Source organism: Ascaphus truei, chromosome 3 (assembly GCF_040206685.1).
Source record: "Ascaphus truei isolate aAscTru1 chromosome 3, aAscTru1.hap1, whole genome shotgun sequence".
Lineage (NCBI taxonomy): Eukaryota > Metazoa > Chordata > Amphibia > Anura > Ascaphidae > Ascaphus > Ascaphus truei.
In genome coordinates, this window is record NC_134485.1 from 139,143,545 (window position 1) to 139,155,588 (window position 12,044).

General features: G+C 39.7%; 1 protein-coding gene across 2 annotated transcripts in view; it reads right to left on the reverse strand.

Moving 5' to 3' along the window:
- DOC2B (double C2 domain beta) overlaps nucleotides 1-12,044 on the reverse strand; it is a 1,409,852-nt gene that overhangs the window by 1,108,321 nt on the left and 289,487 nt on the right. For both annotated transcript variants that reach the window (XM_075589564.1, XM_075589563.1), the window contains exon 2: nucleotides 5,823-5,902. In XM_075589564.1, the coding sequence (XP_075445679.1) occupies nucleotides 5,823-5,902 (80 nt within the window). The remainder of the gene's footprint in view (nucleotides 1-5,822; nucleotides 5,903-12,044) is intronic.

Below are 12,044 nucleotides of genomic sequence, written 5' to 3' on the forward strand. Positions count from 1 at the left end.
TACTGTGACAAGCGCTATACCTAAATGTGACTGTGCAGTGCACAAATAAAATAATTTAAACAGTGCAGTGCACAAATAAAAGCAGCCTTGTGATCTACTGAGGATTATCCCAAAATAAACCTCTACACATGAATACAAATACAAAAATAGACATAAACCTGGCGCATGTGATATGAATGTGAAGTGATATTAAAGTCCAAAATTAAAGGATATACAGACTGTAAGGCCCAATCTTGAAAGGTCAGCTGATGTTAGATGGTTTAAAAATCACAGTTCACAAAGTGAAAAGCATACAGTCCTCTTCACGTTGTATATTCAACCTGAAGATGTGTGACATTAAGCAGAGAAACAGGACATTGCGCAGTATATTTGATTGCCAATGTTGCACTTAATTTCTAAGCTCAATAAATTGCCTACTTACTAGAAGTAGATGAATTACATGCAGGGGAGAGAATCTGTGCTTGGAGCCTTCTGTGTCCCGGTCGCCTTCGGTAAATCACGAACCCCTCGTGGTGTCCTCCGCTACCGTGGATGTTTAGGAAGGTCTCCCTTTCAGGAACGTAGTCGCGTGGATCAGTCTTAGGGTCCCTGCGGTCTTTTATTCTCCAGTAGGGATAAAAGAGGGGTCCTCAGTAGTATGAGTGACTGTCCCAGTCTTCCGGAATCCACAGGAGATAAGTAAAGGTCCCAAGGAGGTCCAGGCAGGAGCAGTATGCGATGAGTACTAGCAGACACCAGGGCAGGCACTTAGTACTGTACTAGCACAATTAGTCTAATATACAGCACCCTAATGCAACAGCAGCATCCCAGAGTTCAGGAAAATTTTGAAAAGTGGAACAAATTACACTGCACCCATGAAAGAGCTCTGGTGCTAAATGTAATTTAGCTACAATGCTTGCTATGGACTTGTTGCCATTCAAATTTGTTGAATCTAAGGGTTTCATAGAGCTTATTCAAAGTTTAGAGTCACGTTGGACCATCCCAACCAGATCCTGTTTCTCTAACAAGGTTCTACCCAAACTGTACAACAAAGTTGTTGCATCGGTGGTTGACGCCCTAGCCCAGTCAGAGGGAAGTTGGGTACACCTCACTACTGGCCCGTGGAGTAGTGGTCATGGAGGCGGTGACTACCTGACAATTACTGCCCATTTGGTGAGTTTTGCTATTGTCAAACTACAAAAGGTGGGGACGAAAGAACAGTCAACCTCTGCAGCTGCAATACGTTCCATAGACATGTCACTTTATGTATGAAGAGTCTTGAAGAAAAGACACACACAGCTTCTGATGTGTTAGCAAAAAATACAGAATGAGGTTGGTTTGTGGCAGGCATAATGGTTCCAACTTGGTTGCAGCACTGAAATAAGGCAACCTGACACATTGTTTTGCACCCATACTCAATTTAATAGTCACTCATTTCCTAACTCTGTGTCAGAATGTGCAGAGCATTTTGATTGTACAGTAGCTCGAAAAATATGTGCTCACTTTAGCCAATCATTTAAGCTGCAGGAGCAAAACATCCTGCCTCAGCACTAGCTAAAAACGGAGATGTCCACACACTAGAATTATACCCTATATATGCTTTAGTGCCTCCATGAGCAGCAGAAGGCGGTCAAGGATTTTGTAATGGAGCATGCTAGCCAGTAGCTGAATGACCTTTCTGCAGCCTGGCTAGTGACATACAGTATGATGGAAGATGTGTGCAGGCTGCTGAGGCCCTTTGAGGAAGCCACTGTTTTTATGAGCAATGATTAAGCTGGGATGTCAGATTATCCCTGTAATATTCCTCCTCGAAAAAACATTAATTGGTATGTATCACAATAATGGTGACAATGATGATGAAAATGATGATGTGCGCACAATGGCTTCTAAATTACTTGTATGCCTGTTGAATGACCCCCATGTTGTTAGTATGAAATGGAGAGAGGAATAACTTCAAGCTACACTTTTTGGACCTTGACTCAAAGACAGAATGAAATACTGAGGAAGAGACTGCGGCTTTTTGCAAGGAAAATCTAATTGATTGTGTCCAGGAACAGTTGGAAAATGAGTCACGGCAGATAGAGGAGGCCAATAAAGGTTCTCAGAGGACATCATCAACAAGAACAGCAACATGGTCGTCATGTTCATCACCGCTTTCTTTCTCTGGCCTCAAGTTTAGTGGTTTTTGGTAGTGGTAGTGGTAGTAGGGGTGACTGTGTTGGTGGTGGCAGTGACAGCAGCAAAAGTCGTGGTCCATCTTTATGGCAAACTCTCCATCAAAAGCATTGTATTGCACAGACTCTGATTTAATCAGGGATGGGTTTTAGCATGCCCTCTGGCTATTGTGGCACTAACTTAATTTGTGCTTGAATTGTCCATTACAATCTCCCATGTAAATGATAGTCACAGAGGGATATATAAATGGGTGCTGCTGATCAGAGAATCAGTTCTACCTTCAGAGAGCCTCTGAGAGCAGAGAGGCTAACAGACAGAGAGACACTCTGGGACCCTCAGAGGACTATCTGAGAGACTGAGACACATTCTGTAAAGGAGTTTGATCTTTACAGTGACAAGCTGCAGAGATATCTCAGAGGGGCTGCTGGGTGTGATCAGCACTCTGAGATCCTGGATGAGAAGAGGACAGGACAAGCCTTCTTGAAGCAGGTCCCTGCACCTAGCGAGGCTAGAGTCTACTCCCAAGGCCCCGGTTGGTATTGTATTGTGTTTTGTACATCTTTGTTTGTCTGCTGGCGTTCCAGAATAAACCCCATTTTATTCTACAACTTTGTCCTGTCTGGTGCTAGTGATAGCGGTGGTTTTGGTGTTAAAGTACTGGTCTCCCGTGACAAGAATGCTTTCTGACAAGACAAAGCAGTAGAGAGGACAGAATTGTAGAGAGGTGGAGTGACGAGGACGGATGCTTGTGCAGAGCAGTGTGCACGTGAAGCGAGAATTAGAAATGAGATGAGGCAGTAACTGCTATTGACTTGAATAGCAGTTACTGCAGGATCAGGTACAGTATGATGCCCTGCAATGCAGCTTGATGACGGCCAGACAGAGAGGGGCAGAGGTACTGTATGTAATGCATGGAGGAACAGGAAGTTTGAAGGTGTAGTTGAAGTGAACATAAGAACTACAGAGATGATATTAAAGTAGCTGCAGCATTTAAAATAAATTGACGGGAGGAAAGATGTGAAGCAGGAAAACCGAAAAAAGAAAAAACAAAAATTGGTGAGAGTTGTACAAAATTTTTCAAAATTGGTTCATACAATGGATGAAGTTCCCTCTTACGTTTTACATTGCCAGAAATAAGCGACATTTAGCAAAAATGGCAGCATTGATCTTGACTCTTAATACTTGGCAAAACAAAATTATGACACATGCTGTTTTTGCCAAACTTTACATGAAAAATCCCCCAGCTAATTACGACCTGATTCGCAAACATAGCGAAAAATGTGTGAATCTCTAGGTGAGGACATGACCAAGTTTTATGATAAAGAGACTGGTAGAAACATACATTATCTTAGTTATGTTGTGCAGTGAGACCTAACAGGATTTTGTATGAGTGTGAATGTGCGTAGAGAAGGATAGGTAGGAGTTAAAAAAAACGGCAAACTTGTGTGACCAATTAATTGCTTTCTGACATAAATCAGTAACATTTTATTGAACAAGAGAGGTTCTGTATCCTCAGATACTGTACATACTGTATACTCTACCTGATTTAAATAACAAAAATAAATCACTAATGATATAATAATAATGACAGTTTTCCCAAGAGACAAACTTAAGTTATTACTATTATTATCGATTATTTGTAAAGCTCCAACATATTCTGCAGCGTGGCATAATAGGGGTACAGAGATATGTATATTACATAAACAGAATGACATACCAAATAAGGACCGACAAGCGCACACATATACAAAAGGTAATGAGCATCCTGCTCTGAAAGTTAACAATCTAGAGGGAATAAGGGGCAATGTTGAACCAAGATGTAAAGTGGCTGCTCATTGAGGGAAGAAGTATGCCTCAGGTTGCACTCTACCAAGGCTATGCTACTATACTACTTTATCTCAGGCTGGAGTATGGTTCCTTTGGGAGTTTAAAAAAGAGGGAGGCTTGTGCATGAATTGTTTTTATCACCGCTCCTTGCTACTAAAACTACTACATTATATTCTTACACTAATTAACACAGCATACAAAGGCCCTTATGCAATATACAGTGAACATACAGTATACTTGAATGGAACACAAATGCTTCCCTACCATAGAGTAGCCGCTTAACTGCATATTGAATTCCTGCGAAGGTCATTACATAAGTTTATAGCTATTTAGGAAACAGATAACAAAAACATACCCTGTGTGGAAATGCTTCCCTAGTATTTCTTGTATACTTAAATTATTCTAAATGGAAGTAAAATATTATTACAGAAAACAAAAAAAAACTGTATAAATTTCATGATTAAAAATGAACCCTTTTCTGCATCTTGTTTTTGCAAACCAGACATTTTGTCAGACATACAGTTCAGTGATGCTTTTTGTACTTTATCTCCCTGAGTTTTTTTTGGCTTTTATTTTTTAATTTAAACATCAAATAGTTTATTGAATGGCCACTACCAATTTCAAGGCTTTTATTGTAGGTTGCAAAGGTGATGTTAGTAACAATTATTGTTGGCCCTCTCAATGTACATTTGAAATGCTTTGATGTATGTATAATATATATATATACTGTATATACTATATATATATGTGTGTATATATATATATATATATATATATATATATATATATATATACTGTATATATATATATATATATATTGGCCTATAGGGGACCATGTTAAAAATGGTTTTGAAGCAAAAGGTGGCACTGTGTGCTCATTTGCATGTCATTTCCCAGAATCCCTTGCTGCAGTGGAATTGCTGGGTGATAATGGTGAAAGGCGGGGTTGCAGATCTGTCAAAGGCCTCGGCCATGTTAACCGCTTGCTGGCGGAAGCGTGCTGAGGCGCGCTCCCGCTCAGCACTGAGCCCCTACAGCCGCAATTAGAGCGGCTTTAGTAGGGGCTCACCTGCGCTTCCGCGCGCTTGCGGAAGCGCAGGTCTTAGGGGAATTTATAATTCCCCCGCTTGCCGGCGCGACAGGCCGGTCACGTGAGCGGTTCGCCCAATGAGGGTGAACCAGCTCCGTGACATCACTGGCCCGCCCCCGGCCAGTGACGCGCCCGACCCCGGCCCGCCCCCTGACGGCCCGCTGACGGCGCGTGCAGTAAGCAACCGCAAGGCCAGGGAAAACCCCACTTTCCCTGAGCCTCAGCGCGCCTTAGCGAGCAAGCAGAGAGCATGGACTCAACCTAAGACATGCAAATGAGCATACAGTAATATTTCCATTTGCTATATATATATATATATATATATATATATATATATATATATATATATATATATATATATATCTGAATATGTTCTTGAATGATTGCTGCATAAGGACTGACAGCCCAACAGATAAAATAAATACAAACTGCATAGGTAATGTGCTATCATAGCTCCATAGCATTCTACTAACTACTCCTACAACAAAGACATGGCAAAGGAAGAAAGAAAATAAGCAAAATGAATTTATATAAAAGAATGAAAAATAAAAGGAAGAAAAAGAGAGAGTAATGAATAAGAGAATGGTACAAAAGTGGCCCCTAATAAAATATAACGGACATTGTCTAATGTTATGAAGTACTGAATCTACCACAATAAGAACTGTATGAGGGTTAATTGAGGATTCCTTCCTCAGGAGTCAGGACATACTGTATATAATAGCTGTTGCATGTAGACCAGACTGGAACGTACCTTGGCTTTATTGATTGTGCAGTGCAGAGCATTATTTTCTTGATCATACAGCAAGCTAAAATCCAGTGTCCCCAGGGTGGCTAAGAAAGACAAGAAAACATTATTATCTTTTGCCACAAAACTATTATTTTGTACTTAATAGCGTGAGTAAAACTAATGTACTTGGACAGAGATGGATGGAAACTAAAGCACCTGTGCAGGAGTATAAAAAGAGATGTGAAAAGCAGGTAGGTAAGCACTGAAATATTAATGCTGTTACTGCTTATTAAAACTGATCAGCAGACAGGAAAACAATTCTGTGAGTTACAATATTTATTAAAGTCTCCTTTCTTTAAAATACAAATGTAGCCAAACTTACCTACCCCATCCCCAGAGCAGCAGCAGCAGAAAAATAAAAATGACGCGGCTTCGAAAACGTTACAAGTCATGGCAGCCTGCTGGTTGGGCTTTGCTTCTGAATTAAACTCCCCAAAGCATTAATCCCTGCTTCCACTGGATTTTCTGCAGCTTTCCCCGGAATCGGGAAAAGTTAGTCTGGCTACATCTGCAAGTGCAAATATCCACCATATTTATTATAGAAAACAAAATTCCATTGCTTTCAATTGGTTATTTGTATGAAGTGTGTAATCAAATTTTCCAGATGTCAACTCTCATCATTTTCTGTTAGTCTCCCTGATTCTTGAACATCAAATGACAAAGTACTGTAAGTACAGTACCTTTCAACTAAAATAACAGCTGGGATCAAGTCATATCTCATTTTTTGCTTACACATTATTATTTATGTTCTCTATCATTTCGCCAGCTGAAATATTCTCTGAAGGTTACAAGCATTACAATTATTTTATATTTGCAATAAAGTATGCAGTTGTTCCTTTTCTAATCTGATTTCTCATAGAAATGCTCTACATGTCTATTACCACTTCTTGATGTTTTCTAGTCACTTGTAATGCAGATTCTTGCTATTCTTTCTGATTGTTATCTTCTTGAGGCCGAATCTACTAAAAATACATCTCTAATTCATGTGGTTAATAAGTAACAATAACCCACCTTTAAAAAATAAAAAAGAAGTACTAATCCATGTCTTAATCATTACAGTACTTGCTGTACATACTTTACATTTAAAGCTGCAGTCCGTAGAAAGTTCTTTTCCAAAACATAAATAAATAAAAATCACCATCTACTGTATATCTATTATCATGATTGTCTTAATAGCAACTCATATAAGATTTCTGCTACAAATGTCACTTATATTATTCAGTGCATATAAGCATAACTTCTCTACTTTCTGCACTCTGTCCACCAAAAATTGCTTCTCCTGCAGATTCTTTGTACGCAAAATTCACTTGTGATCTATCTTAAACTTTACTTTCCCAATCTGACATTCATCAATCATGAATTGACATTTCCTTTCCACAGTTCTCCTCCATCTCACTCTGATTCAGTCTAGTAAATGTAAATTGGATGTTCTCTTGAACAATTTTATTTTATCAATAAATTAAATAATTAAATTTCTGTAGCAGTAAATGTTAAGAAATTTGACACTGGAGATTTATTTTATCTTATGTATAGATCCTACATCATATTTCTTAAGGAGTCATATCATGAACTTCTTGATCAACTAAACAGAACCAATTGTCTTCTTCTGTTCTTTCAAAAACTCTGAAACAAATTGCATTTCAACAGCAGTAGTCTCTAAGGTTTTCCTCTATTACACTCTACCAAGGCTATGCTACTACTGTATACTGCTAAATGGTTGTAACATTTTGCACTCTGTGATGCATAAGGGTATGACATATTTTCCTATTCCACTTGTTTTTTTCAGCATCTGACAATTCCCCATATGTAACTTCACTGTTTCCTTTTTAGAAATATCTACTTTCACTATACTTTTTTCTAGAAGACAACAAGAGTACGATACAATGGCTTTTTTTTGTCAACTTAATTTTATTTGCAGTTTTCAATGAGATGCAGAAAATAAAAAGGGAAAATTCAGGACAATAACTAGCAGTTTTTATATACATTTAAATTTGAACAGTGATTATGGGGTCAAATTAACAACTACTTACAGTATAACAACACGTTTAAATAATAAATGCACCAGACAAATACAAAGGAAAGGAGGGGGGGGAGGGGGGAGCACCTTCTTTATCAGCTTTTTAACTTGTCTATTTTCCTGTACCTATTATCTATAAGAAATATTCCTTGTTCCAGGCCTTGCCCGACCAACCTTGGGGGGAATGATTTAATGCCTCCTATATAAAGACCAGTTCTCTGTTGTCTCTCTGCGAACCAGTGATGCCATATCTGGGAAAACCTATGGCAGTTATCTCTCAGGAATGCAGTGAGCTTTTCCATAACAGAGAAATGCCATATCCTACGTTTAACATAGCTAGAGACGGAGCTTCCTGTTTTTTCCAGGATGCCATGATACAGCATCTTGTGGCTGACATGATATGGGTGATCATCTTGGCTGAGGCACGCAGCATATCCTGAATAGGTCTTCCAAGGAGGGCAACACATGGTCGGTCACAATTTAACATTTAATAACCTATTAATAAGTTGGAAGACAAGCTTCCATAGGGGGGCCAATTTTGAACATCTCCACCAGATATGTGACATTGAACCATTTTGTCCACAGCCTCTAAAAGAGGACGGCGAATGGGAGTTAAATATTGCATGGAGCCTAACCGGAGTCATATACCAGTGAAATAGTAATTTATAGGAGTTCTCTTTTAGCACAGTGCATATTGAGCTTTTTGCGGCAGCTTCCCATATATCTGCCCAGTCCTCGTCATTGAGGACCTCTCCTAGTTCTCCCATTTAAGCATATATAGATATTTGCCACCTTCGTCAGAGCTAATTAGAATATGGTACAGAGCGGATATCACACCTTTCTCCAGAGCTCGGTTTCTATAAAGCGTTTCAACATAAGTGGAGGCAGGGGACACACCGATCCTATAATATTGTGTGACAAAATGTTTTACCTGCAGGTAGCGAAATATCTCAGAGGGGGGCAGGTTTCTATTTTTTTGTAATTCTGGGAATGGGATAAATCTACAGAAAGAGACCAGATCTCCTACTTTGACTATGCCGTCTGCCCTTAAGGCTTGGAATGCACCTGTCACTCTGCCTGGGTCAAAGTCTTGGTTGTTGAAGAGCGGGATCATAGGGGAACACTCTGTTGTGAGGTTAAATTTCAGGCAGTCCCAGAGTGTCAGCGAGTGTCTAATCAGTGGGTGGGATAGAGTATTTGGTGGTCTGTTGGATTTGGTTTGCCATAAAAGGGTTTTGATGTCCACTGGTTTGGACTCTGCATTCTCTATATCTACCTATCCTCTAGAGTGAGAATCCGAGTTCCATAGCAGAAGCTGACTCAGCTGCGAGTTCTGATAGTATTTCAGTAGAATAGGGAGGGCTAGCCCCCCCATCACCATAGGCCTATATAATATCTCTCTCTTGACGCTTGGGCTTGTCTTGTTCCATACAAACTTGGTAATGATGGATTAAAGGTCCTCTAGATATTTAAGTGGTATCTTAATGGGGAGAGTAGGGAAAAAATACATTACACATGGTAGGAGATTCATTTTAATAGATATTATTTTGCCGATCTATGAGACATTGTATATGCTTCAGGATTCCAAATCTTTCTTTAGGTTTTTAATTAGTTTCAGGTAATTACATTTGTATATGGTTTCATAGGATTTTGTAACATTAATTCCGAGATAGGGAATGTAATGAGTTTGTCATGTAAAATCAAAGTTAAGCTTGAGAAGCTTGACAGTTTCGCTGGGTATGTTCACCGCCAATGCCAGGGATTTGGTGTGATTGATTTTAAAGCCTGACCTACTTCCAAAGTCTTCAAGAGATTGGTAGAGTTTCTGGAGGGATATTAAGGGGCGTATGAGGGTCAGGAACACATTGTCCGTTAATAAGGAAATTTGTAATTAACTTTACCGATAGGTACCCATGAGATGTTTGGATTCAATCTAATAGTAGCTGCCAGAGGCTCTATTGAGAGCGCAAACAGTAGAGGGGATAAGGGACAGCCCTGTCTAGTGCCATTAGTTATTTGGATTCTATTGGAGACAAGGCGGCACATCTAACTCTATCTGAAGGGTGTTGATAGAGACCTCTGACCGCTTGTAGAAATCGACCTGTAAAACCCATATTGTATTGTATGTCTTTATTTATATAGCGCCATAAATGTACATAGCGCTTCGCAGTAGTAATACATGTTGTAATCATATAAATAACAAATAATATATTTAACAGGTCATGGGAATAAGTGCTTCAGACATAAAAGTAAAATTAAGGAAGAGGAGTCCCTGCTCCGAGGAGCTTACAATCTAATTATATATTATATATAATCATATATTTTAGTACAGAGAATAAGAAATCCCAGTTGAGTCTATCAAAGGCCTTTTCGGCATCATTGCTGAGTGGATCAGGTCTACTATACGACGTACACTGTCTGCGGCTTGTCTGAAGGGAGCAAAGCCCACCTGGTCATGGTGCACTAAATGTGGCATGTACTCATTTAATCAGTTGGCCAATATCTTGGCAAATAACTTCAAGTCAGTGTTTATAACGGAGATAGGGCGGTATCTCGAACGGCTAGTAGGGTCTTTTCCTTTTTTGGGTATCACTACTATATTGGCTGAAGACATACAGTAGTTTCGGGAATGGGCTCGCCTTCCATAAATGTATTAAATAGGGTGGTAAACTGGGGGGGGGGGGGTTATCATTTTAGAGAACTTTTTGTAGAATATACCGGAAAAACCATCCAGACCAGGAGATTTAAGGTTTTTAAGGCCTTTAATTGCCGACACATTCTTCACATGATATTCTTTGGTTAATTTTCAATACCTGTTCTAGTGTTAATGTGGTAAGCTGACTTGATCATAGGAAGCGGGAGAACTAGTTCCGGGTGGTGTGTGAGACCTTATTAGTCCTACCATATAGATCTTGATAACATTTTCTGAATTCTTCTACTATTTTGGCCGGATCATGCGACAGGACCCATCCTTTAGTTTTATAGCCTGGGCTCCTCCCAGAGTGTCCGAGCCTCTCAACTTCCTAGCTGGCATGGTGTGGGCCTTGTTCCGCCTCTCGTAGTATTTTTGAGACATCCATCTCATAGCTTGCTCTGTTTTATTTGCTGAGCAAAGGTTTAATTCCACTCTAGTTCTGATTATTTTTGCCAATATCTTGGCCGATTGAAAAGATTTGTGACTCTTTTCAAGTTTTGCTAATTGTAAGGTTATTGCCTCAGTTTTTTTTATCCTATTGTTTTTCCTATACGAGGCTACTCTCATAAGTGCACCTCTTATGACGGCTTTATGGGCCTCCCAAACCATGGAAACAGGGACCTCGGGGGAGTAATTGTTTGGGAAATAGAATTTGATGTCCTCATGTTGGGGAATAACCACATCCGGGACACTAAGAAGAGACTCATTAAGACTACATTGGCCAGCCGCCATAGGAGCGGATAAGTTGAGGATTGTGATATCTATTAAGGCATGGTCTGACCATGTAATCGGATGTATGTTAGCTTTAGGAATTTTATCCACCAGTCTAGCATCTGTCAAGATCATGTCAATCCTAGAATATGAATTGTGGGGGGAAGAATAGAATGTGTTGTCTCTTTCGGTTGGGTGAAGAGACCTCCACATATACACAGCCTGTGATTCCACTAACAGTTTAGCTAGCAATCTTGACTCTTGCGAGTCGGGGGGATTTGCTCTTGACTCTGGAGCACCGGATCTATCTAGTTTAGGGGATTGGACTAAATTGAAGTCACCTGCCACAAACAGAAGGCCTTTTCTAAATTCCTGGATTAGGTCTTGAATTTTTTAAATGTAGGGGACCCTCTGCTGAGTTTGGGGCATAAATGTTGACCAGCGTGACCTCCATCTCACATATACGCCGGATCAGGAGAACAAATTGCCCTTCTTTATCTGATTTTTTTAGTTTTAATTGAAAGTGGGTGTTGTTATTTAAAGCTATGGCCATACCTCTTCTTTTAACTACCGCAGATGAGTAATATACCTGGGAGAATATATGTAGATCTTGAAAAAGATGTTGCTAGATCTTGATACATATAGATCTTGATAAAATGTTCTGAATTCTTCTACTATTTTGGCCAGATCATGCGACAGGACCCCATCCTTAAGGTTTATCTTATTCTCTTCTGGTACCCAGAGTCTAACTGATTTAGGAACT